Source organism: Citrus sinensis, chromosome 2 (genome assembly GCF_022201045.2).
Source record: "Citrus sinensis cultivar Valencia sweet orange chromosome 2, DVS_A1.0, whole genome shotgun sequence".
Classification (NCBI taxonomy): Eukaryota; Viridiplantae; Streptophyta; class Magnoliopsida; order Sapindales; family Rutaceae; genus Citrus; species Citrus sinensis.
This window is the reverse complement of record NC_068557.1, coordinates 32,027,016-32,053,332: the sequence shown is the minus strand read 5'-3', so window position 1 is coordinate 32,053,332 and position 26,317 is coordinate 32,027,016. Positions and strand designations below refer to the sequence as shown.

Sequence of the window (26,317 nt, the reverse complement as noted above, 5' to 3'; positions counted from 1 at the left end):
TGTTTACCCCTTCTACTCTCTGTTTCTCGTCGTCTGATCTTGAATGTCTCTGCTTTAAAGTAGACACTTTTATTCAGGCAACAAGAATCATAAGAATTTGCAGAATTAAAGAACTGCTAGCAATAAAGACAGTAATCTCGAGCAGTCAATGTTTATGAAACAAGTCAAAACAGGAATCGAGTAGAGCTTCCATAAGCAGAACCAACAAAGATGTACTAAGACGGCTTGTAGTATTTTGTTGGCACAAATGGCATTTTAGTGATGTTTCCATCGTAGGCTTTTCCTCGAACCTCAATCTTAACTTTTGTGCCTGCCTTGTGCAATCCAGATTTTACATATCCCATGGCTATATTCTTCTTGAGGCAGGGGCTGAATCCTCCACTGGTAATTTCTCCAATGGGATTCCCTTGCTCATCGTGAACCTTACTGTGTGATCTGGCAGGCGGACCTCCAGCGAAGAATCCAACACGTCTGACTGGCGGACCTTCGTCAAGTTGTTTGAGTATTTTCTCAGCACCTAGAAAGCCACCTTCTGCTCTCCTCCTCTTTCCTATGGCCCATGTCAGTCCAGCTTCTACAGGTGTCACGTGTTGTTCCATGTCATTACCATATAAACATAAGCCAGCTTCAAGTCGGAGACTGTCTCGAGCACCGAGACCTGTCAACCTCACCTTTCCTTCAGATTTCTCCAGAATTGCTTTGGCAAGATCCACTGCACGCTCAGATGGAACAGAGATTTCAAATCCATCTTCACCAGTGTACCTGAGAATTGTAATAGACAAAAAAAGGTAGTTAAAAATCCCGAACAGCCTATTCATACAACTTATAATAAAGACAGAAGAACTTGAAATGTATATGGTACCAAAAAAATTCGAAACATTCAATTTGCTCAGTCCACAAACAATCAAATAGACAGAGAGTGAGGGAGGGAGGGGGATGGACATGAGGACGCAAAAAGAGGAGTACCCTGTCCTAGTGAGAAAGCAGGATACACCATTGATATCCAAAATTCGGAACTCCCCGAAGTATAACTTGCTCAAGTCATCTTTTGTCAGGTGTTGAAGAACTGGGGCAGCAAGGGGGCCCTGCAACAGAGAAATTGGGAAGACATTTAATAGATGCTGCTAAAAGGGTGGGTTTGCCGGTTGAAGAAACGCTAATCATCAACTTTGAGCCTGCCATACGGCCATTATTTGTTGCGGATCTATTCTAATTCATGAAGACTTCAAATAGGAATAAACAATTGTTGAAGAGATAAATCAATTCAGATACACACATACCTAGCACAGATACCATATCTAGAAATATAAAGAATATTAACTCTGAGAAACTGAACTAAATTCATCACATCTCAAGCAAGGGGTGAAACAAAAGCAAGGCCAGGTAAAAGACTATAACAGTGCACTGAGTAACCTGAAGGGCAAGAAGAGATCTCTCATCATGGATGTGCCACGAGACATCCCCACCTTTGGCTGTGAAACTCTTCATATGTGCCTCAATGTGAGCAAGATCCTTATCCCTGCAGCCAGCATTCACAACAAGGTATATGTGATCATCCTTCACCTTGGTAATAACCGAATCATCAATTGAACCCCCATTTTCATTTGTAAAGACTGTAAGAGTCCCAGTTCCTGGGGCAAGTCCAGCAACATCAGCGATCACAAGCTTCTCAAGGAAAGGGACGCAATCCTTCCCTTTGAGGCTCAGCCCACACATATGGGAGACATCAAAGAGACTACCATTCTGCCGACAATTCAAAGTAGATTCCATAATTGAGTCCTTGTACTGAATAGGCATGCTCCATCCAGCAAATGGAACCATCTTTCCACCATTAGCCACATGAAAGTCATGAAGGGCAGTTTTTTTCAGGTTTTCAGCATCTGAGGCAAAGTGTCTACGAGCTATAGTCTTCTTATCAGCCAGAGCCAAACGACGGGTGATCGATTGTCCAAGCTGCCACAGACTCCCTCCTCTCATTTTATTCGATATAAATATCTGATCAAAAGAACTAAATGAATCTTTGAATGATGACAAATGAACTTCAGATACGATTGCTGAATGTTGTTTAACTATCCAAAAGCTTAACAAAAGAACAAAATATAATTTGCATTAAGCGTACAATGCATTCCTCTTTCAAATATTAACAAGAAGAATGAATCAACTCAAAGGAAATAGCATATCAACATAACACACCGAGGCTGCAGCCTGCAGCTTTGTGTAGATGTCAAGCGGACAATTTCCAATGAGAGTGAATAAACCCAGATTCGTATGAATAAAAACAACTGGTGACATTATAAACAAAATCAGCAATATAAATCAATGGGAAGATCCTTAAACATCACTCTTTTTTTAGAAAATTTAAGAAAAACACCATAAACTCATTGAGAAAAAGATGCAAAAAGATGTTTCTGCTAGCCACTGACTAAGATCATTATTAACTGACAATGAAAAAATTAAGCACAAAAAACGCCATTGAGAGGCTGAGATGCTCAATTCATTGACAGATATGTTAAATTGAGTTATAAGACCGAGAGAACACTTACAGAGATGGGGTTTTCTTCTTTATCTCAGAAACAAGCAAATCTGGGAGCCCGAAAGAGCATCTCCAGGCATACACAGAGAGAGCGGTGGATAGGAAGAGAGAGAAGTAAAAATATGGGCTTTATATATGTGTGTAGTGATATTATCACTATAAAATACTACACTATTCAATAATAAAAGGAAAATATTGATAAAATATAAATAGTGCAATGGAAAGATGGTTGGTGGTGAATGGAGTTGGTGAGAGAGGGTTTCAACTTCAAGAGAAAACCAACAAAAAACAAAACCCCATCGCGAGTGAGTGGTTGCATTTCGAGCATCCCAATCTCTCTGTTTGCATTTTTGTTCGTGTGTTGCTTAATTTACCATTTTGGCTGTGTACTTTAAATATCGACGGCTGGTAAACTCAGTAAAGAAGAATCTTGGAGTTGGGCTGGTGTCTTTGCTGCCCTTTGTTCTCCGAGGTTCGCGGGGACCCCGTTGGTGTTGGTAATATGACGTAACTCGGTCTCCGTACTTAGTTGAAGTACGGTGTGAGATAGAAGTGGGATGGGTGTAGGATTCTTTGTGGTGGAAGTGAGTGCAGAGGATCTTGACTCTTCTGACAGACAGGCAACTAATAACGAAGTTGGTGAAAAATTGCGCACACCAAGGGAAGGAAGGGGGCATGTCATCAATACGATGATACAAAATTGTTGAAATTTCAACAACACTCCAAGGACTAAAAGGTCAATTGAAGTTTAGTGGTAAGTGGGAGTGGGCTGGTCAGCCTCACCCTCACTAAAACAAATCGACAGCCCAATCGAGATGACTAATGGGCTTCGGCCCAACCAAGTATTAACCAAATGAATGGGGGAGTTGGTTAGGTTTTCACAACTCTCTGGGAAACACGGAACCGGAAAACAGCCAGATGATTTAATTTGATTGGAAAAGTGCACACCTCTCACAACATCATTAACAGCCAGAAAAATTGGGAAAAAAAAAGAAAAGAAATGTGAGAATCAAATGGAATCTTTGGAACCGTTCAAAAGATTGGTGGCTTCAGTTTAAGCTTCTTAGATTCTGGCTTTGTATCTCAATATCCACCTCATCTCATACTAGTTAGTTTTTTTGGTTCTGCCATATCCGCTTGCCTGCTCCGTTTTTACTATTCTCCCCATGAACTAAACGGGTAATTTTGCGTTATCTCATTCTTGTGTTATTTGATAATAGAATCTAATCTTTTTGTCCCTTTTTTTTTTCTTTTGCTTTGTCATCTCAAAGTTCAAGCTTTTAAGACCACGATGATAAAATGATAATGTGGTGCTGATGATTAATTTGTATGATCAAATTGTACTGGTTAACTTATGGTCAATAGACGATCGAGATTTTTTTTTCCTATTGATTATTGCTTGCTTCTGAAGATAAATAATTTGTTTTCTTAACCGGGAAAATAAATGAATGGACTCGCTGGCTGGGACTATGTAACGATGAAAGTACGAATTGTGTGTTAAAAGGAAAAAAAAACTTTATTGAATTGCAAGTTTTACAAAAAAAATTTATCGTCTGCTTTCCCAGAAAATATGGCAAAAAATAGAACTTCTATTGAGCTGATAATTCTCTGGTAATAGCTTTTGGAAATTATTGTGTATCTGCTTTTCTGTACCCTTATGGATGTTCTTTCTTACATTTTAAAGGCTATTATATTATGGTTACAAAATGTTAACGGTTCATCCTCCTGGAGCTATCAGCAAGTGCCTGGGATATCAGGGTTATAACACACTGCATGATGCTTCTCCCTGCAAGATTGCGAATGTTAATTCCTCAACTAGGGTTGCAATTTATCCTAGCCCAGTTCAGGATCCTTGTAAATGTGTAGTTCGCAGTTCCTCCTTTTATTGGCAAGGCCGCGATCAGCTAGATAATCATCATTTTCCATGCCGAGTGCCTTCAAAGAAGTGGCTGGTGAGCAGTTTTTGTCCTATGGTTGGTCACTTTTTGTTGATTTTAACTTCAAGGAACACTTGATGAATTGTGTGGTCTCTAACGTCGTAGTGTCGTTCACACGATCCTATCTCGCCGGATAATGAGTATCGTTCGTCACGCAACATAGCAATCAGTTTGTTCCGGCGATACAGGAATGTCATTGACCGTGGCGGAGGTGACAACCTAAAAGTATATTCATCTGCTGGTCTTGATCTGTTCTAAAGGTTGCAATGATGTCTCCTCGGAGTAATATGTTTGGTCAATGTATATCAGGAGTTCATTGATGCGGGAGTGAACGCATATGCACTGGGCTGCACAGATGAAGGATTAAGGAAAGAACTTACTGCTATGAAGGAATCTGGGGTTGAAATTGATGCGTTGCAAAGCTATGGTGGTGGCACCAGTCTGAAATCTAAGATTTTCTCAGAGGAGGTGACCCACTTTTTATGTAACAGGAACCTTATGTTTTTCTCGCTTTTGTGCTACACCACTGCTTGATTGCAAGCTACATCCACAATAGACGTTAAAAAATGTGCAACTATATACTCTTTGCTATGATGTTATTGATGATGGATAGTTATCAAATCTATTGAATTGTCTGAAGTGGATTGACATGGTTCCCTCTTATGATGCAGGTAGATGAGTGTATACTTTGGCTGAGCATCATATTCATCACCATCCTATGTACACCACAGCCAACTATAGTTAGGTGGTCATCTACGCCACCAGTGTCGGATGAAATACGGCTCCAGTGGAAAGGCTTCTGTGCTCTTATAGCAAATGCATATTATGTACGAGGAATGGCATGGTGAGATGCCTTTAAGCATTTTAATTTTTGTTGCTCCACTAGCAAAGGCTTCTACCTCTGTGCTTTCACCTGAACTCTCTCTTCTGCTTACCAAAAGGCTTCCAGTGAAGACTCTTCAGTTAGAGCAAATGGCAGTGGTGGGATGTGCTGAAGAGCCATCAGTTGTTGCTAGCCGAATGCGATTAGTATTTAGCACATTAGAGGTTAGTCAACTTTGTTTCGTCTGTCACTAAATCAGAGGGGAAGCCCTATATAACAGTTAGCTTCAACTATTTATTTATTTGGCATCTATCATACTGAACTCTCCTATTGCTGCTGCTTATCATGCGTTTGATGGTCTCTACTGCTTGTCCAGGTAGTGAGTCCACAATGGCCAAGAGTTTAGCGTTGGCTTCAGGAATCAGTATCAGGAGACACATTTTCTTCAAATCTCATGTTCGGTTTGTGATTCCATTTCAAAATTGTAATTTGTAAATTAGTACAGCTACAACAGGTCATTGAATAACCCTCTTTGTTAGTAATAATTAAGGGAAAAAAAAAAAAAAGAGAGGAGAAAAACTAAAGTTTTTATTATGTATTGCTGGATTGTCAAAGGTATATGTCAAGTCTGTGGACGTTTGATTTGGCTACTTTTTCAATGATTTATAATTCTTTATGTGGGTTTGTTTCTTCGACTGGGACGATTTACAATGAGGATCCCCTTGAGTTCCTATTGTTTTATTACTCATTCTTGCACTAAGAAAATCCTAATAATGAACATCAGATTTTTAGGCTGATTATGTTAAATTATATATGAATGAAATTTAACATTTATGTTAACATATAAATATAAATATGAACTATTCATGAATAGTTAATAATAAAATAATTATTAAATTAATTTAAAAGTCAATAACAATTAAATATATGGAAAATCAGTTATTAGGTAGTCTTAATTATAATAAAAATATATAAATTAGATTAGATTAAATTAAATTAAATTAAAACTTTATAAATATTTAATTTAATTTTTTATTACACATTTTAAATATATTTTATTTTATCAAAAAGTTAGCAAATAATATATACATACATATAAATAAAAGCAACCAGTTAATGGTATTAGTAATTTTCAGGATTAATTTTAATAAAGTGATTATTAAATTAAATATACAAATAATGGTTAATTAAATGGACAATTGACAATTGTTTTTAAAATTAATCCTAACTAAACCCATGCGTAAATTGGAATTGCTAATCCCATGATTTTAGGAAATTTAATCTCCTAGTCTAATCCAAAGTGAAACTTGCCATAAATAATTAATCCTAAAATTAGTACAAACTTACTCTTAATCCTAACTCCCAAACATAGACTTACCGCCCACCATGGTTGCAATAGTGTTTGATTTACACTCAAATAAATAGAGATATTTGGAAAAAAAGATCAAAACTGATCACACTCAAAATTGGTCAAAACAAGATCAAAGTTTCAGAATATATATTATTATGAATCTGGTAAAGCTGTTAATGCAGTTGAGTCCTTAAGTGTCTTCCGTGCACGCCAATAGACAGCCGTAGCAGTTTCAGATGTTCCCAACTGCAGAAAGAACGACTGTTGTGTTAAAAAATGATTCTGGCTTTACATCTATAAACACTAAATTGAATGTGAAGTTGAAATACAATGCAAGAGGAACAAATTGCATAAGTAAATTCAGAAGCACAACTAAGTGCTGGTGGCCTCCGAACAAACCTTGTTACCAATATTAATAATTTAACTCAGGCCATTTTAAAGACCAACCAATTGACATGGCACCATCTACCCTGATGTGTATTCTTCAACTAAAGCAAAGCAGAGAAAAACTCACCTTAGTCTCCGTAGAATAGTAATCTCGCCACAAGCTTGTGTTTTGGTCATAAGTAGCAAGAGCAGATTCAAACAGCTTCCGGGCATTCACAAGAGAATCTTTGTCACCAACAGAAGCGAGGTTATTTTCCAATTCAATGCAATTTTGATATAATACAAGACCTGGGCGGGGTAGAGCAAGAAATCTGCAATTGAAGCAAATCTGGAGTTAGGCCCTCCAAATGAGGAGTCATTTTTTCTAAGACAGTAAAACCTCTCTGCAATCATAATATTGGGACCAATTAGTTTTATTACTATGAGGAGGTTTTAACGCAATAAAGGTGTAGGTACAAAATTATTATTTTGAAATTATCCTTTGTGCAAGTAATACACAAATATGCACTACATTAATAGTTAATGTCAAATCCAATGTATAGCCGTTGATAAAAGAGATAGATATAGTTTCGAAAAACTAGCACATATAATAATGTAGCATTAAAACATTGTATTTTCTTTAATGTTTTTCTCTCAAAGTAAATTCTATAAATCTTATATAATGATTTGGAACTCTAAAGAATAAATCATTGCCCCAAACAAATGTAGAAAAATATTTTATTCCACCCTAAACCTTTAGTATAACAAGACATATATATTTTGCAATATACAGATAATTATTACTATGCGAAGGCAAGTTTCTTGAGACAAGATCTAGAAAAATTATAACTTATTACAATGTAGAGTTTAGTCTTATTTATATCTGACCCAAATTGGGACAACAGTTTTTTTTTAGTACATAGAAGTTACTCCTATACAGAGTATCACTATAAAGAGGTTTTACTGTATAAGAGAGTATCCAATGCAACTGCAGCAACCTTTAACTATTGGACTTATTTGCACATTGTAACAACCAGGTTATTGTGTATCAATACAGTTATGCAGATCAAAAACAAATTTAATCCAGTAACACGATGTTCATAAGCTCATCATCTACAAACATACCGCTTATACATCTCTCTTGCCTGCTGAATACCATCTTTCTGAATAACAAGATTTATGATAGCAGAAGGGAGGGAAAATCCAGATTCACCACCACCATCTTTAGCCACTGAAATAAGGGCAATCTCCACCAGCTTATCAAAATAATGTTTTTGATTCATAAAGAATTTCAATGCCTGCAGCATAGAATAATATCAAGAAATGGGGTAGCATAGGACTAAATAGGCAATGATAACAGAGCATTGATAACATACCATAAGCCACAAACTCTCAGACTCCAATGCTGAAACTTTTGTCAATATACACTTCAATAGTTCAAAGATGGATAGTATATCAGCCTTGCTTGGAGAAAAAGAATTCCTTGTAACACATCTAATTTCCACTGAGATCCTTAAAAGCCATAACTGTACTGAATCAGAAAGTTTTCCACTGCAAAGCTTTGCTGCTAGTTTCCGGGCTTCATCCAATTTCCCTAGTTGCAAGTAAAGTGTAACATATCTGTGAGCAATATCTTCAGTCAAGCACCCCATTGCTTCGGCCTTTTCATATACGGTCAAGAGATGTGAAATATAATGTTCAACATGACTAGGTAATTCAGAATCTCTGGTTTCTTCTTTTTTGGGAGCAATCATATCCATCAGAAACTTTGTATACAGATCAAAGATCATGCTCGAAGGCACATTTTTTAAAGCCTCCTCATAAACCTAACACAATAATACAAGGTGATCATTAGACAGAAAATTCACTAGCTTTTAGATTGTGCAATTTTGTATGGTCCAGTTCTGAGTCACAGATGCTTGTTAAGCAATGAACAATGAAAGAACATGCTAGGTTTTAGGATTTCACTCAGACATACTGACTCATACCTGAATAGCTTTCTGCATTTGAGAAGGTACGATATCTTCACTAGTCCCATCCTTGCTTACAGAATCAGTCATTTTAAGTCTTGCAAGCCAGTCCCAATATTTTGGATCAACTAAAAAGTCTCTCTGCATATCACTTAATATCTTGTCATGCATGTCATCTGATTGTGCCAAATTTGTAGCTTCTACTATTTCAAAGAATCGTTGTCTCAGGTTAAAACTAGAAGGGAGAGCTTCAACAGCTCCACTGTAGATAGTTTGAAGAACTCTCAAGCCCTGTTCCCTAAACAAATCTACACTTTTTTGAGACTCCATATTTTCGGGTTGTGATCCATCAGTATTTTCTACTTCTCCATCTAGGGGCATAAATAAATCTTTGTTTTCATTTATCCACCGTTTTTCATCAGCATCTCTATGATCACGAACTAAAGTTCCCTTGTCCTCTCCAAGAGCAACCTTTCTAGCCTTTAATTTATTAAGATATGTGAGTTCCATGCGGAGATACTCCACCCAAAGTTCTTCTGAAGTTGGGCAGACTCTCAAACCATTCTGCATAAGAGCACGAGCAGCAGTGACATTTAAATTATGGTCAAATTCCCAAGCTGCAGCATAGATCCACACTCCTGGGACCTTCGGATGAAATCTAATCACTTGAGCCAGGACCTACAAAAGTTTAAACAAAACGACTAAAGGAAATTTGATAGAAACTAAGATATTAAGGATGAAACAATTTTCAGAATTAGCATTTTAAGTTAAATGAACCAGGAATCCAAAATTGAACCAAACCTATAATCCCAACTCACTGAAGCACTACAGCATTTAAATAGTTCAACACAAAGTGAGATAACCATTTATTAAGAGTCTAAAAATACCTAGCAGAGAGTGAAGTGGCCTGATTATACCCATCTGTCGATACAACCATGCCTACAAAAATGCAAGCGAAAATACAACTACACAAAAGCACAATTGTAACAGGACTCAACATTAAACATTTCAAAAAATTTCATTGGCGAAGCAACACTGTAATAAGCAACTGAAATCTACTGGTATTTCCTGCTCATTTACTCAGCAACCGAAAAACACACCAATTACAACTAAAGAAAGTTTCATTTCCTAAAACTACTTTCTAACTTGAAAATACTGACCAACCGAACATACGGAAAAAGAAAGAAAACAAAACAATTACCTTCTTCATTCTTCCGTTTTTCCGCTGCCTACAGAACTCCATATATTTAAACCACAACTCAATGTCTCCTTTAAACCTCATCACGGCCAACCTATAAATCTCCAGAATCCTCGCGACTCCGGAAAAATCTGAAACTGACTTTTTCATTTTCTTCGACACGCGCCTCTCCCTCCCCTCGTCACGCCCAATCGATTTCTTCCTGAGGCGGCGTAGAGCGTCGAGCTGAGACTCGTACTCGATGTACGCCAAGTAATCTTGCTTCAATGGACTCGGTCTCTTCAGCCGGTACTCGAACTTGCGTCGCTGCTTAACTATTTCGCTGATTTCGTGGCGAGTGAAAAGGCCACGCCGTTCCAGGTCGTCCAGCTCGTCCACCATGCGCTCGAGCCGGTACTGTACCACGTCAGCCATGGCTAAGCTTTTCGCGAGAAAGTGAGTTGACTCGGTGAACTGGTAGGAAGTTAGAGATGGGAGGGAATGGCACCGTCCGCTCCGTAACGTAAGCCAGTAACTGATTTCAGGACCAGGGCTTTGCGAGGGTTTTTTTCTTTCTTTCTTGCTTTCTTTTTTTTCAGCTTCTGTGAATAAGTGTATAACTGGGTTTGGGGCTCGGGTCTGGGCCAACCCGGTTGGGTCCATGGATAAATTTAGTATAGGGCTTCCGAAAAGCCTTTAAAATTAAAATTATCTAAATAACTGAGAATAAATTAATTAATTTCTTATTTTAAAAATTAAACACTTAATTAGATTATTCTTTTAACAAAATTTTCAAACCCACCCCATTTGTCAATATGCGTGTGTCATCCTTGCGCGGCAGCCATCCTAATCTTCTTTGTATCAATCAGATATTTTATTTGAAAATTTTTATTTTTAAAAAATTATTAGGGTTTTAAATTGTGGAAATATAAATGATATAATACTAGTAATAATAGTAAAATAACTAAGGATTTTATAATAGAAACTTAAGGAAATACTTTTTTTAAGTGAAATTTTGTGGGAAAATATTAATTTTGATATTTTAGGAAATAAAATTCAAAATAAGTGTTTTAAGAATTGCAGTGGAGATGTTAAACCTGATTTGTTCCCTGTCCCTTGTGCCAAGATATTTGCCATGTATTGATGGGGGACTCCACAGATATTTGTACAATGAATTTTTAAGATTGATTCTGTTTAAGAATTGCAAATTAAAAAATATTTTTGCACACTTTTATTTTAATAAAAATAAAAATATTATAAAATACTCATTATTGAATTATTATTAAGAATAATTTATTATGATACGACACAATCATTATTCAACTTAGATTTTTTTTTTTTTTGCTTTAAACCCTAAAATTGTATTTCCATCGTCTTAAGTAAATTTAGTTGGACAAACAAAAAATTAATATTTTAAAATATTTTGTCTACAAGATATGCATGATCCTTTTGATTCTTCAAAAAATAAATTTAAAAAAAAAGTACGTTAAAAAAATTTCATGCTTATTGATATCAAAAAATTTAGAAACCAATATTTGTCATATTCTTTCATAAACAAAAATTAATAATTAAAATTGTGTTAAAGAATTTGTTTAGAACTTGACTTGATTCTATTGTTATAAGTATATACTAAATTTTAAATTTATTGATATTTTGACTGAATTAAGTAAGTGTATTTATTTATTTTTTTAATCAAATGATATTAGTTTATATTGGTAATATTTTTTAGAACCTACCTCTCTCTATATATATATAGAGAGAGAGAGAGAGAGAGAGAGAGAGAGAGAGAGAAATGAGAGGCCTGGTTTCAAATTTATAAAAATTTTATTGTCGCAACACTAATTAGATGAAAGATATTCGAAAATCGTTCCATCCTAGTGTCGCCAATTCCTAAGCCAAATAACACAATATAAATATATAATCAATGCCAAAAAGCTCATATATAACAAGAGAAAATAGGTTAATTAATCTATTACTAACGAGAGAGTCGAGATATATATATATATATAGCCGAGTTTTGTTTAATGAAACTACGTTTAAATTTCGCTTCATGAAAACCTGATTTGCTGCATCCAACATCCACGTTTGACTTAATTATTGGATGATGATCATTGAGTTATAAATACATTCATCAAGTCTGGTACGTATAGTTGAATAAAAATCTTAATAAATTTATAAAGATTTATTTTTTTATAAAAAAAATGTATTCAAGTCTGATATATGAATAATTTAAATTTAAGTTTATAAAAGATTTTTTTTTTTAATCTCTTCAACCAGCTACTAGATGGAGTATTACTGCTTTACTAGTTCAATCTATCAGATCTCAGCCCCCATTTACTTTATGAGATCTGTACAATAATATGAATTCTGATTCCGTTATTCGTAACTTGAATTTTATTTTTTTTTAATTTTTTTTAATTTGTAACTTGAATTTCATTGTTTTGAATTAGGATGTTCTCATCTAACTAAATATATATATATATGTGTGTGTGGGGAATTAGTGATTAATAAAAAAAGAAAATAAAAATGTTAAATCCTATCAAAAGACACATAGCGTAAGATTTTTAGAAAATAATCTTAATCTTTAAATATAATTGTTTAGAATAGGAAGATATAATCATATCATACATATCACATAAAGGAAGGAGATAAGATCTGTAGTATTTAGCGGAGAAGAAATTTTAAAATATTTTTGAAGTCTTGTATCAACCATCTAAGAACCAAATAATGTTATGATATGTGTGTAATTATTTTTAAAAACTAACATGTAATTAATAGTTATATTAAATTTAACTACACATATTATACATTAAATAACTAATTAATTGCTTGAGCTCTGATATGATTTATAAACTAGAATTCTCGTTTGAGCAGAATACAAATTAAAGCAGCAAATATCCATGCGCGCATGCATGCATGCATGGGAACTTATTACATGCAAAATGAAAAGATCAAAACATGTATATAATCAATTTCTACAAAAGAATAAAGCATTTATTCCCAGTTCTCACGAAGGAAATGAAGCTGTATCATCAATAACATTTTTTCTCATATATATCTAAGGTGGATCTCCATGATTACCGTTATTATGGTTGGCATCAACATCATAATTAGTACCAGCACCTTCATCTCCATTATTTCCAACGCCAACTCCAAACCCAAATCCAATGCCCATCCCAAATCCTAAGCTGACTCCTTTGTTGCCACCATGTTCTTGTCCCATACCGTTGCCACCACCAACTCCTGCTCCATACCCACTACCCTCACCGTGCCCACCTCCGCCTCCACCACCACCCCCTCCTCCTCCACCACCACCTCCATTACCACTAACACCAAAACCTGCACCAAAACCACTCCCATGTCCATACCCTCCATTAGAACCGCCGCCACCGCCGCCTCCTCCTCCTCCTCCACCTCCTGCATTCTTTCCAAACCCAACACCAGCACCAAAACCACTTCCTTGACTGTACCCTCCATTTAAACCTTTACCACCTCCACCTCCACCTCCACCTCCACCACCGCCGCCGCCACCAACACCAACTCCGGCACCAAAACCACTACCATGACCAGACCCTTCGCCAGAACCACTTCCATGATCGCCGCCACCACCCTCTCCTCCTCCTCCTCCTCCTCCACCACCTCCTGCTGCTCCACCTCCAACACCTGCACCGGCACCAAAACCACTTCCATGACCGGACCCTTCTCCTCCGCCTCCTCCTCCTCCGCCTCCGCCGAAGAAACTTCCACAACTTCTCCAACTTCGATACGAGCAATAATCATCATCGCCATCATTCTCATAATCATTTCGAGACTTAAAACTACCTGGACGACCGTAACCATTCTCATCCACGTGTCCTTCGTGGCTAACACCAATCAAAGCACTAGCAGTACTCAAAAGAAGAAGAGCCACGTAGAAATATTTGACAAAATTATCCATTACTCTTTGTTTGAATGACAAGCGAGCTACTAATTAACATCCAAGAGTATATCACAATTAGCCCCCGCTTGTCTCGGCTGGTGTCTCCTCTCCTACCCTATTTATACAAGTTGCGTATGTCGTATTTATTGATTAATATAACTGCTATTGATTTCACTGGTCCATGTCCCATTACTGTAGTTCAAAGAGATGTGGAATTGGCGGGAGCAATAAACAAGTCATCCAAGTCAAGAAAAGTCCAACCTTGCTACATACCGCTTGGTCAACCATAGCCGACAAGTAACAATTTACTATGTTAACAAAAAAATATATATCTTAATTACTTCGATTTAATAATTATAAACCAAACAATATGATTGTAGAGACTAGGGAATACCTACATAATCTAGCTCAATATACAATAATAAAATTGACATGGTGGAGTTGTTGTTGATTGCATCTTCTCAAGATATATAGAGAGATAGAAATTAAAAGGAGCATATTGACAATATTCAACGACAAATTCATTTTAAGTATGCGGAAAAAATCAACATCCATCAATTCTTCAAATATATATGTGGATTCCAATCTGTCAAGTTCACTTTAATTTCACTTTATGAAGCTCATATAATCAATATTTAAGATACTGAAGGGCTTGCTGGAAGCCACCAATGACCTTCGCATAGGATTAGGATGTGAAAACAGCCATGTGCGTGTCAGCATGTGGATACCATGTGACAAATCCCATATTACATATGGTGTAAGAAATAAGTGTGCTAGCTAGCTTTTGGTTTGTTGCTGTTGTTGTGGTGGCTAATGGGTTAGCTGAAACACTTGAACTGAAGTGTACGCCGAGCAAACTACAAAATAGATCAAGGCAGGAAATACATTATCCTGCATATCATGAAATCATCATTGGCACACAAATTTAAGCAGCCAGTGGGCTACGTTAAGTACCACATCCAACCATAGTGGTTGATCGAGAGAAAAAGCCAGTGATCGTCATATACTTTCTTTTCGTTTAGCTAAAATTCTACGTACTGAGATCTTAAAATATAGGGAGATTGTCGATTTCTCCCTATTAAATTATTGCTTTTATTATATTAAAAAAATCTCATGATACAAAAAAATTTAATAGAAAAGAGTGATAAATAAGTTATTTACTTTAAATTTTATCTTGAAAATATAATATAATATTTATTATAAGAAAGCAATACTTAAAAATAACAAAAAGTGCAAGAAAAAATATCAACTATTAATGTTTTATTCACTCGGAATCCCATATTTCTTATTTTTAGTATTTAAATCTTTTTATTTTAGTTTCAATTTATATAGTTTATTTAATTTATAATCAATATGAGTAAAAGTGTATTTGAAAATAAGGATAAAATTATGGTGTTAGGAGGATTATTGGATGATATGAAAACAGTTTGAGGAACCAACAAAGTGTTGGCTCCACTGGCAATGGAGTCCCCTTAAGTGGCTTGATTGGGTTTGCTCCCCAGTTCGAGTCGCATGGAAGTCGCCTTTGTTGGGAGAACCTGTGCCTCCCGGTTCGAGCGGGGACTTCTAGTCTGGGTTGTGGTATTTGTTTAAAGATGCCTCCCACAGTTGGGGTCCTCCCCAGGATACCTCGTGATTAATATAAAAAAAAAACAGTTTGAGGATAAGTGTCCTTAAAATATATTCTTCCTTTTTTCAGCTTTTGATGCTTAATCATTGACATTAGGCATGAAAAGGAAATGCAAAGAAGTTCAGAAAAATCAGAACAAAATCTTCTCGAATATCTTTATACTTGTTCAGGCAATGAATTTAGAAGATTATTGCTGTTGCTAATCTTGTCTCTTTCTTAGGAGGGAGCTTAGTTAAGATATTTAGTATGTAAGCAATTCTAATGGGAAACAAACTACTCCCACTAAAGTAAATTATTCCTACTAGTTAAACTTTGCTAATTAAGATGATTTAAAATCTCAAAGTGGACTCAGTACAGTGGCTACCCACACTATGAGGTTGATAATTAGAAATTCATCCTTTTTTTTTTTGGGCATAATTAAGTAGATAACTAATCTTGCAGAAAAAATAAATTTTATTACTCCTCATGTTATAGGGACCTTTTTAAAATTCAGAACTCAAATGTTGGGATATCTAACATTATTAAAAAATAATAATAACTACAACAACAACAAAAAAGTTATATAGATATATTGTTTACGACACATCATGCATATACTTTGAATGATTAGTGTTTTATGATTGTATTGTATATAAATCCCATTTGTAATAATGTTTATATGGGTGATTAGGCGGTGTGCATAACAAAATACGCGGTGGCAATATAAAATGTGAACAATGTGCAATGAAACTTCTGGCAAATGAAAGATGAAAAAAAAATGTAGAAGTTCTAGATCGATGGGCAGGATCCAATTTGTAGAGACGTCCTACAAAAGAAAATGTTGTGATTAAACAAATCAAGTTGAGCGATCCAACAATCGTGATATTACGGAGAAGATAATGGGATACTAATGAAATATTTGATGGAAACGGAGTCGTGGAATAAAGTATATTTCTTGCTTTATCTGTTCTATAGTATAGTGATAAATTTATACATAAAGAGGAGTCAATTTAAAAATCACATTCTATGCTATTTAGCCTAAACAACAGGTGAATTTCTTGAGAAGAGATAATGTAGGCTAAAAATTAATCCTAGCTGTTCTAGACAAGTCTTGAGAGTCCGAAGAAAATTAATACTTTAATGGACTATATCAAGTTTGGTGCCATGAATTTAAACTCCATTAATTTCTTATTTATTTTTTTCCTCTATCCGTCCTTTTAAACTATTTCTTACTCTGATCAAATATTGAGAAGTTTTTCAATTTCATAAAGCTATAAGAAAAAACATAAATTACAAATGAGGTCTTATTCCTCAATCGAAAACAGCTCAAAGGAGGGGGAATAAAAAAACGACGTTGGTTCTTTGCATAACACAACTCTTTGAGTCGTGAGTGGTGAAAGAGAGTGACAGAGAAGAAAATAAAATTAAAACAAAAGAAAGAGTGAGAGAGGTCTTTAGTAGCTACTAATGAATTGTGCATCAAAAACAAAAATGCAGCTTCAATCTAAGCCATTGAATGTTTTAATCTAATGCTTAAAAATTTGTGTTTAAAAATGTTATATATCTATCTATATATATATAGACACACAAGGTAATTAAGTTTTTCCATCATCCTAAGAACTTTTGTTGTTATTAGTTTAGTATAAAACAAAAGAGCCTCCATGTACAACCAAAGAAAAATTAAAAAAAGAACATCAATCACCACTAAGGGCGTGTTTGGGAGTGATGTACATGTGTGGCAGCTGGGCTGCCAAAACTTAGTTGTCAAGATGCTTGGTAACACCGTCCAGTTAGGTTTTGGCAGCCCAACAACATTTTTAATTTTCTCAGTTCTACTCCACAGTTATGATTTTTATTATAAGCAACTGTATCTTAAAAGTTACACCTCACTCTCAAATGCACCCTATGTCTTCAGCCTCCACCACTAAAACCCGTGCTATGTATCCACCAAATCGGACTTATAACTAGGCACATTATGGAAGAAAGTTTTCTCCTCATCAAATGCGGAGCCCTTTTGGTCACTAGCTTCCTAGAATCAATGGTGCACATTAGAAGTGTACCAACAATCACGTGAACAAGAACTTTACTAGCAATAATATCCATCATTGAGAATTAATGTGTAACACAAAAAATTTAGCACGAGAGAATATATAGATATCGATGGTTCATCGTTGCAGCAGCATTTAGAAGAATTGATTCAGGAATGTACCAATTTTGGCGGCCTTATTTAATTAATTTGAGTCTACACGTCCAATCGTACGTTTACAATCCGTGCATGGAATTCAACCCCCACCACCAGAAAGAGAGACCCAGTGCGCCACTAGCACTAGATTTACCACCACGTTACATGACTATTACAGTTACAATTCGTATTTGAACTAGCATTTAGAGACTTGATTGCATTTATAATTACAACCAATTTGTAAATGAGACTCAGCCGGCCCTGTGGGTAACTTAAATTTTACATAAAAGGATAGGGTGAAGAAGAAGGGGTGCTTTAATTCATCTTATGATGTTGCCGTAAGTCATACAGAAGGTTAAAGCACATTATTAATCACCGACGAAACTGTATTAACAACGTCCTAGCTCTACCAACACTGTGACTAATTAGCAGCTAGTGTGCACTGGGCAAGGGCAGCTGATCATTCTAATGACAAATTGACACGATTTGTTGGTCAAGAAATTACTTTGCAGCGACATATCGCTCTTTAACTAGAAAAAAAAAGAAAAGAAAGATATTTGGCATTCACTCATTGTAAAGAGGATGAGCGTCATCTACTTTATCAATAATAACCACGTTAAAACACGACAAGAGATGTTGAAAGTTGCAAACGGTTGGAAGCATTTTATAATAAATGTGCATGATTTTAATTATGCAAGGGTAAGGTCAAGAGAGACATCATTCTGGTTCTGATCAGCCACGCCCAGCTTCAACCATGGAGCTGAAGTTTTTGTATCTAGAGATAGAGAAAGCGAAACATCAACTTCAGCTACTGAATATGATGTCCCTTGTAAACTCTCATGACCAAAACCTTCCAATCTTTGAAGGTAGCTGTCTCCTCTTGGTGTCACTTTCTCTGGCTGATTGCTTGCCTACGTACAGAAAGATCAAATGATGTCCATATATGCAACTGTAAATTTATGAATTGCATTAGGACCAAGATAAATAGAAAATTTATGTGGTGCCACTAATATACACACTAATGACACTATACATGACAATTCACACAAGGCCTTTAAAGTTCAAGAAAACTTAGATCATTAGGGATCAATGATCCCTAATTCATTGCAATAATACTAATGAAAATTAATATATTTTAAATAAAACTAAATGATATGATTCTAATTATTTTCTAATGTTGGCTCCCACAATTTTTAAAATACGGATTTGGCAGTTAAGAAAAGTTTCAAATGTTTTTACACTATTGTAAACTTATTTTTTTTAGTAGTTAAAACAATATAAAAGCATTTGTTAGTATTGTGAAACCCTAAATCACATTCTAAAAAATAAGAGTGTTCGTATTTGAGAATGATTATATATAAGTAATTTGGACTAAGATCATGGATTTTTTAAAATTTAGAATGAATTGACAATTGTGTGAATATACTTTTACATCATTATAAACTATTTGACAATATTGTAAAAGTATATTCATACTTTTATCAATTCATGTATATATATATATATATATAGAGAGAGAGAGAGAGAGAGAGAGAGAGAGCATAACTAATGACAAATTTTTATTTGGTTTCAACATTCGCCCTCAATTTAGAGCATAAGCGTTCGTAATGCCCAACTTGGACCATTATGCAAAGCGTTTTTTTTCTATATATTATCGATACGTATCTCCTACTTTTTTGTTACTGCCAACCACTTTTCTTACACTAGCTTTTCTCGCTTGCAACTGTCAAACACAGAATCACAACATACATTTGAGAAAAACAATTTTCTCATTCATATTTTAGCTAGCTTTGAACAATGTTTACGTATGAATTTGTTTTGTCTGAGAGAGGAAGAGGGAGAGAAATTTACTTGCTGCGTAGTGCAGTTTTTGAGTTGGTCATTGAAGAGCAAAAAAGAATTGTCGGTATGCTCCATTTGCTTCTTTGTGACTCGCCCATATGATAATGGTTCATTGAACATCACTTGCTTTCCATTAATCCAGATAGGATGCTTTCCTTTCCTGCATATAATTTTAAAATACACCGAATTAGAAATTCCTACTGATTGATTGGATATACATTTATCAAGTAGTACTAAAATTTTTGCAGAAATTACATATATCAACATCATCACTAACCAGTAGGCTGGTGGAATGTTAGCATTATTCATAAGATGATGACCAAGCCCTTCATTGTAACGTTGAGTTCCAAAGCCTTGATGTTTTTGTGCATTATTTTTGTTTTTTCTCCAATTCAAACACTTGGTGGGATGCTGATCCTGTTGGCAAGCAGTTGTTGGTGCTTCTGGTACCTTACCGTTCTTATTTGTTGCCTTAGCTGCTTCTGCAACCGGAAACCCACAACCTCAATTGTTAGAATCTTAATTAGGCATGGAAATGATAAACAAATTATTATTATTATTATTTTTTCAATTATTACTACTACTATTATTTTTGTAGCTAACAGTGATAGAGTGGAAGAATTTATTAGAGAAAAAGAAAAACAGATTGTATTACATCTAATTAAGGAGAAAATGAGTTTTTTTAATCTAGATAAAGTTTAGAAAAGATAGTATAATAATTTTTCAATAAGGGATAAGACAAAAGATAAGAAAAATACATATTTCAATTCAGTATATTTTGTCTTGAAATATATTAAAATTTATTTTTTTTAATTTTATAATTCGTTTCTTATTATATTAAAGTAAGGGATTTCTTAGTAAATAATGACTCTAAAGACAGTGCATACTAAAAAAAATACTTAGTACAAGAAAAAAAGAAGAAAAATTATATGAGATTGAAACAATATTAAAGAAAGCTATGTCATGATTATTTTTCAAAAATACATAAAAAAAATATCTATGTAGATGGCGATGAAAACTAGATTTTTTTATAAAAAAAATTCTCATGATCAGTGAAAATTTGTCGAGAGCATATCCATGAAGAAGAATTGGGTATATGCGAACAATTTAAACCGATAAATTAGGCCTATATGTAAATATATATTTGACATACCTTGTATCATCTGGTCATGCTTCAGGCTTCTGTACATCTGTTTCCCAAGCAGCACCAAAAAGTCATTTGACAATTGAAATGTTACAGAATTGTTCAACAGATGGAAAATCTAAAACCACATTGAAGCATTTTGTGAAACCTGAAGATGGCTTTTGACGTGAGATATGGTAAGGTCCTTGACGCCCATGATCTGTAATACCATCTTTGGAGTAGCTCCTGTAAATTTCAAAAAAAATAAAAAAAACCCATATATACTGATTGATTAAATTAATCACTTGTCATGTATCATTATTTTTGTACTATATTTGGAGGAGGAGAAATAATTAATTTATACATCATTTGAAGAAATAAATTGGGAAATTATATGTTACACATATAAGTTGTGAAATCCACACGTGAAAAAATAAAAAATCAAGGAGTTATTAGCTGCTAGCTTACTTTCTTCTCCACCCAAGCGTTCAATTGCATGAACAAAGCTGCGATGAAGGTCTGCGGTCCATCGAAGGCGGGGCATTTTTGATCGAACATAAGGCCTTACAGATGGTGATTTCAAGCTACTCTGGGGCGGGTTTTTATTCATATGATCATCAATAGTTCTTAGCCTTGTTAAGCTCATATTTGATGATGCAGATGATGACGATGATTGTGAATGGAACTCTCTAGTCTCTGAAGAAGAAGCTAGCAGAGGCCTCACATTAACACAGCTACTGGTCTCTGCAGAATCTACACTTTTCATTATTGCTACGGTAACTTGAAGGAGAGAGTTATACGACCTGTGTGCTTGAAACAAAAGAGAATAAATACTTGTACGACTCCGTTGCATTCGTTTTGTCTCTTTCTGCAATATTGTTCAGCTTTTCTCTCCCACTCTGCTCTTTAGGCCAGTTTATTAGTCCACTGGAATTTCAATTAAAAAGTGGAAAATTTATACAAGGAATTTCAGATTTTTCAAACTTGCCTTCATGATTGGGCGAAAACGAAAAGTAATTTTAATTTCTTTTCATAAACAATTTTTTTTGGGGGGGGAGGAAATGATATACAATGGCACTTTGTTATACATATACGATGTACTTGGTCAATGAGCACGTACATAATTAATCCATGGTGACAAATTTACAAACTAATTCTTAACTAATTAATTTTTTTTCTTAATTACTAATCTGATTCCAATTCAAATCTTTTTAAATCGTAGACCTCTTGTATTGAGTCCAAAAATTTTATCAATTAACCTAACTAACTAGCAAGTCTAGCAGCACCAAACATTATTATTTTTTTTTTTGGGGGGAAAAGCACCCAACATAAATTGAAAATTAACCTAACTAACTAGCAGTCTAGCACCAAACATAATTTTTTTTGGGGGGGGGGGGAAAGCACCCAACATAAATTGAATGGTTTTTACTTGTTCTATTTGTTATTATTGCTCATGTAACATTAACGGGTGTCCACAGCAGCAGTTGGAAGGTAAAATTCTTCTTTCCCTATATCTTGCCGTCTTTTTTTAAATGGTGTGAATATATTATCAGTGAATTTTAATAAAATTTGAAAGAAAAAAGAAATATTCAATAAAATAAGTAAGCTTGATGGGTCTGTCATCACAATATTCAATCTTCTTTGGGGTCAGTTTTTGTGAAATAAGAACAAGAATCAACAGTCTATCTGCAAACAACAAAAAGGTGAGCATGCAGTATATGCGAGTTCCCATTTCAAACTTCGAAGCGTTCCCTCAGGGAAACTTACAAAGTTGAAACGAGCGTTACAAAATGAAGGAATGGCACAACAAAATTCGGACGTTATAAAATAAAATAATTACCAAACGGCGCATGTTCTAAAGCAGACGTGAGCTAATAAGCATTCTGCATGTCCCAAGCCAAACATACCCACAAACCTAATTCCTTGGCTCCCCTTATTCCGGCCGAAACTTTCACTCCATCACCAAGCAAACCGATACGAATATCGAGGATTCACATATCATTCTACAAACAACACATGCTCTGCATGTCGCCTGTCCTTCGAGTGATGACGCGTGGACTTTGAAGCGTCACCATTGGTGGTGGGATGTGGGATTTTCATGGAAAATGCAGCGAAGACGGTTTCATTTTGGGAAATATTCTCTTCGATGGATTCGGACAAGTGTTTATGTGATTTCGTAAGCACCTGACCTGACCATACCGATCGACAATGCTTTAACTTAGCATACCATTTTAGCATCCGTTTCTTTACTGCCTAAGCCGGTTTTCAGTCCTTTAATTAGGACAGACACAGACGTCCACGCTGTAATGCACGGGCAATACATATTCATTAAGACTTTGTGTTCTATCTTTATTTCATATTATATTTATAATAATGAGTAATGATACGCATTTTAAATTTTTTATCTTAAATTTAATACTAAATAATATGTTATTAATTAATTGATTGGTAATTCTTTATAAAATCTAAGTGAATTAATTGTAAATCTTATCTTGCAAAAATATCATATTCCTTCGTTTGTAAATAGTTATTGACATACGTGTTCACGATTGGTTTTGTTTCATTATAGTTGTAATTTGAAGCTTAGTTTGATTACGACACAAGGTGGTAGTGTGGTTGACTTAGGACTGCGATGGTTGCCCAAACAAATCCTGGGTTGGCTAGAAAAATATTCACAATGACCAGCACCATAAGGAAAGATCAAACAAGAAAAACATAAGCAGGCACCTCACCAATCGCTGTTAAGAATAACACGTGTTGCCATCTAAACAATTATCTGACACATCAATACCACAGAATATCAGTCATGAATGGCACGCGCAGCCATCTCATCAGTCAAAACATCATCTCACATCATTCTTTTTTCTTTTTTAATCTAACATCTTACTAATACTAAATATCAATAGTGGATGACACGGGCACTTGCATCATCAATTGCATCTAATTAATATTAAACATCGGCCATGATTCATAAATTATACTGGGTTCATGTCACGGTGACGAAGCGGGAGGGAAGAAAGGAAGACGGTGGCGCGACTTGAAATTTGAGGGCAAGGAAGGAGAATTTAGTTCATTTTTCGTTTAAATTTGGAGGTTATACGGGATGGCAATGGGGTGTGATGGGAGTGGGAAGGTCTATCAATTCCCCATTAGATTAAAAATTTTACTTTCATTCCTTATTCTATTTTCTAATAAATTTAGTGATTCGGAGATAAGAAATCCTCGTATGAGAAATTATTTCTTTATCTCCACCCCATTTTTAATTTACTTATTTTATACTGGATATGAATACATAATTTTATTAAATTAAAATTAGAGATTTAAATAAAATCATCACTATCTTATAAAGTATTTAAATAATTAAAAAATCTCCAAAAAATTTAAAACAATATCTTGAAATAATATTAAAACTGAAAAAATATTTGAAGAGAGCAGCATCTTAAAAGAGAAAAAAATAATAATATTTTAAGGTTGAATAAGAATTATATTGTAGGGTGATAGGGTTTTCTTTTAGTTATAGCTTACTTATATTAAGTAAAAATAAAAAGAAAATTTATTAAATAACATTATAATTGATAAAATAAAATTATTAAATAAAAATTAAAAAATATTTATATGTATTGGGATTGGGGCAAGGGTGGGTTGGGAATACAAAACTAAACCCTACCACATTAAGAATTTGTGGATTATTTTTTGCTCATTTCCTATTCCATTATCAAAAAATTAATCAAAAGTCACCTCATTTCCCGTGAAGGATTTTGCTGTCCCTAAGAGTTATATCTAAGTATCACCATTTACAATCTTACTAGTCTTGATTTTATTTTATTCTTTCATTAACTACTATTTAAGCTACCCACTTGTTAGAATAACATATAGTAGGCTGTTACTATGAACTAAAAGTGATAAGATTCTTGATGTTGTGAGTCTCTAATGTCATCTAGAGAATGGTTCGCATTGTAATCCCATAAATTATATAGTAAAAAGTTATATTAGATTATCGTCCCATTTTTTTTTCTGATTTGAATTTTTCAAAAAAAAAAAATTGTGTCCTTACAGTTTTATTTCTTACCTTGGATTTTAATGATTTAATTTATACTTATTTATTTATCGTACAAATTTCATTTTAATCGCACAAAGAGAAAAAGAGTTATCGCTTAACTTGCAGCTGCTTGTATGGGTTTTTTTCTAACAAATTATACAAGTAATCACCTAAAATCAATCATGAAATCATGGGTGACACAACCTATTACGTGTAAAATTTATGCACATCAAAGGTATATAAGTCCAATTATAGATGCATATTATGTGTGCAAATAACTCGTCGATGGTGAGCAACGCGTACAAGATCCCATCAATCACAAATACTAATACAACAATATAATAAGTAAAATCTTATATTCCACTACAGTGATGAACCATAAACTTGGAACAAATAATCTAATCTCCTGTTTTAACCCTACAACAAACACAATCACAATGTACTAAAAATCCTATTTAATATTGAGCCTAGGAAGCCATAGTTTAAAATCTATAACTAAAGTATTTGACAAATACTTGTTATTGTAACTTAGAAGTTAAATTAATTTGATCTCACGCTTATATTGTAAAATACTATAATAGCTTTAATTAATTTTGTCAAAACTATTATTTTAAAGTCATATTTCTTTTACACGTTATCAATTATTATTTCATAATTATAGTTTTTTTCAACTATAGTTGTGACTTAAAAGTTACAACACTTTAATACCAAAGTACCAAACAAACTCTAAATACTATCACTTATTACTTGAGCTTGCATTGGCCCAATAACTGTAATTCTAACCTCCTTGTTCCATAGTTTAAATTCTTGTGTTATCTAGCAGGATTTGATATTAATTTGTTTTCTTCAATGTAATTAAGTACATAACAATTAGGTTCCCCAACTCCCACGTAATTGAATTAAAGATACAAAGGGTGTGTTTGGTTTTTTTTTTTTTTTTCAAATGATGTTCTTATATTTGTTTTATAATATAGATATGATTATTGTTTGGTGAATTTGAAAATGCGTTTGATAGTTTAATCTTAAAATAGTATTTCAAAATGAAAAATGAAAATGTGGTATGTTGTTTGTTTAGAAATAGCGAAAATTACAGCTAATGAAAAAATATATTATACAAGGATTAATTTTAAATTACTCTATCATGAAATGACTATCTTTAAATCATCTCATACTTTCAAAAACCTCAATTTACCCCGATTTTTTAAAGAAGATAAAAAAAATCTCATCAATCCACCTCATTTTTCATTTTCTTTTGAACAAAAAAATTGGGGTAATGTAAATATTTTTAGAGTAAGAAAGTAATTTAAAGATAGTCAATTTATAAGAGGGTAATTCAAAATTTACCCATTATATGATTATAATAGACCGACTAATAATTTTATTTATATATAAAATATAAGAAACAAATGAAGGAGAGACAAAAGAGTATTAATAACAGTATCGAAC

General features: G+C 34.3%; 6 protein-coding genes across 9 annotated transcripts; 1 reads left to right on the top strand and 5 right to left on the bottom strand.

Annotated features, from left to right (window-relative positions):
• Window positions 1-46: 46 nt before the first annotated feature.
• LOC102624724 (aminomethyltransferase, mitochondrial) lies at window positions 47-2,803 on the bottom strand. Of its 3 annotated transcripts, XM_025095684.2 has the most exons (5): window positions 2,544-2,803; window positions 2,194-2,282; window positions 1,414-1,995; window positions 967-1,085; window positions 47-762 (listed from the first exon to the last, which is right to left on the bottom strand). In XM_025095684.2, the coding sequence occupies exons 3-5, from the start codon at window positions 1,975-1,977 to the stop codon at window positions 216-218; spliced, it is 1,230 nt and encodes a 409-aa protein (XP_024951452.1). In that variant the 5' UTR covers window positions 1,978-1,995; window positions 2,194-2,282; window positions 2,544-2,803; the 3' UTR covers window positions 47-215. The 3 variants fall into 3 exon arrangements, with proteins under 3 accessions (XP_024951452.1, XP_015382456.1, XP_006467413.1); XM_015526970.3 differs by lacking the exon at window positions 2,194-2,282 and having other exon boundaries at window positions 1,414-2,008; XM_006467350.4 differs by lacking the exon at window positions 2,194-2,282 and having other exon boundaries at window positions 2,544-2,799.
• A 736-nt stretch (window positions 2,804-3,539) lies between these two features.
• LOC102624451 (hypothetical protein) lies at window positions 3,540-5,969 on the top strand (the record flags this gene model as incomplete). Its single annotated transcript, XM_015526857.3, has 7 exons — window positions 3,540-3,712; window positions 4,272-4,485; window positions 4,576-4,695; window positions 4,780-4,938; window positions 5,142-5,314; window positions 5,412-5,517; window positions 5,670-5,969. Coding segments are annotated over 7 exons (975 nt in total), but the record flags the coding sequence as incomplete, so codon positions are not given.
• Window positions 5,970-6,584: 615 nt separating this feature from the next.
• LOC102625015 (uncharacterized) lies at window positions 6,585-10,749 on the bottom strand. The gene is made up of 6 exons (XM_006467351.3): window positions 10,182-10,749; window positions 8,999-9,658; window positions 8,387-8,836; window positions 8,136-8,308; window positions 7,159-7,342; window positions 6,585-6,890 (listed from the first exon to the last, which is right to left on the bottom strand). Exons 1-6 carry the CDS (start codon window positions 10,590-10,592, stop codon window positions 6,798-6,800), a joined length of 1,971 nt encoding a protein of 656 aa, XP_006467414.1. The 5' UTR covers window positions 10,593-10,749; the 3' UTR covers window positions 6,585-6,797.
• Window positions 10,750-13,215: 2,466 nt separating this feature from the next.
• Window positions 13,216-14,094, bottom strand: LOC107175446 (glycine-rich cell wall structural protein 2-like). The gene has a single exon (XM_052435008.1). It carries the CDS (start codon window positions 14,092-14,094, stop codon window positions 13,216-13,218), a length of 879 nt encoding a protein of 292 aa, XP_052290968.1.
• A 4,466-nt stretch (window positions 14,095-18,560) lies between these two features.
• On the bottom strand, window positions 18,561-20,968 carry LOC107175447 (uncharacterized). Of its 2 annotated transcripts, XM_025095692.2 has the most exons (4): window positions 20,863-20,968; window positions 19,987-20,191; window positions 19,719-19,869; window positions 18,561-18,816 (listed from the first exon to the last, which is right to left on the bottom strand). In XM_025095692.2, exons 1-4 carry the CDS (start codon window positions 20,897-20,899, stop codon window positions 18,754-18,756), a joined length of 456 nt encoding a protein of 151 aa, XP_024951460.2. In that variant the 5' UTR covers window positions 20,900-20,968; the 3' UTR covers window positions 18,561-18,753. The 2 variants fall into 2 exon arrangements, with proteins under 2 accessions (XP_024951460.2, XP_052291434.1); XM_052435474.1 differs by lacking the exon at window positions 18,561-18,816 and having other exon boundaries at window positions 19,596-19,869.
• A 3-nt stretch (window positions 20,969-20,971) lies between these two features.
• LOC127900355 (probable transcription factor KAN4) lies at window positions 20,972-21,598 on the bottom strand. Its single transcript, XM_052435007.1, has 2 exons — window positions 21,301-21,598; window positions 20,972-21,078 (listed from the first exon to the last, which is right to left on the bottom strand). The coding sequence occupies exons 1-2, from the start codon at window positions 21,596-21,598 to the stop codon at window positions 20,972-20,974; spliced, it is 405 nt and encodes a 134-aa protein (XP_052290967.1).
• Window positions 21,599-26,317: the final 4,719 nt, after the last annotated feature.

Coding starts and splice junctions, on each gene's coding strand:
- LOC102624724 (XM_025095684.2), bottom strand. CDS start 1,977: ATGAGAGGAGGGAGTCTGTGGCAGCTTGGACAATCGATCACCCGTCGT. Junction 1,086..1,413: donor GATCTCTTCTTGCCCTTCAG/GTTACTCAGTGC, acceptor TCTCTGTTGCAG/GGCCCCCTTGCTGCCCCAGT. Junction 763..966: donor TGCTTTCTCACTAGGACAGG/GTACTCCTCTTT, acceptor TACAATTCTCAG/GTACACTGGTGAAGATGGAT.
- LOC102625015 (XM_006467351.3), bottom strand. CDS start 10,592: ATGGCTGACGTGGTACAGTACCGGCTCGAGCGCATGGTGGACGAGCTG. Junction 7,343..8,135: donor GCAAGAGAGATGTATAAGCG/GTATGTTTGTAG, acceptor CTTCAATTGCAG/ATTTCTTGCTCTACCCCGCC. Junction 6,891..7,158: donor ACTATTCTACGGAGACTAAG/GTGAGTTTTTCT, acceptor TTCTTTCTGCAG/TTGGGAACATCTGAAACTGC.
- LOC107175446 (XM_052435008.1), bottom strand. CDS start 14,094: ATGGATAATTTTGTCAAATATTTCTACGTGGCTCTTCTTCTTTTGAGT.
- LOC107175447 (XM_052435474.1), bottom strand. CDS start 20,899: ATGTACAGAAGCCTGAAGCATGACCAGATGATACAAG. Junction 20,192..20,862: donor GCATGACCAGATGATACAAG/GTATGTCAAATA, acceptor TTCCGGTTGCAG/AAGCAGCTAAGGCAACAAAT. Junction 19,870..19,986: donor AACATTCCACCAGCCTACTG/GTTAGTGATGAT, acceptor AATTATATGCAG/GAAAGGAAAGCATCCTATCT.
- LOC127900355 (XM_052435007.1), bottom strand. CDS start 21,598: ATGAAAAGTGTAGATTCTGCAGAGACCAGTAGCTGTGTTAATGTGAGG. Junction 21,079..21,300: donor ACGCTTGGGTGGAGAAGAAA/GTAAGCTAGCAG, acceptor TGAAATTTACAG/GAGCTACTCCAAAGATGGTA.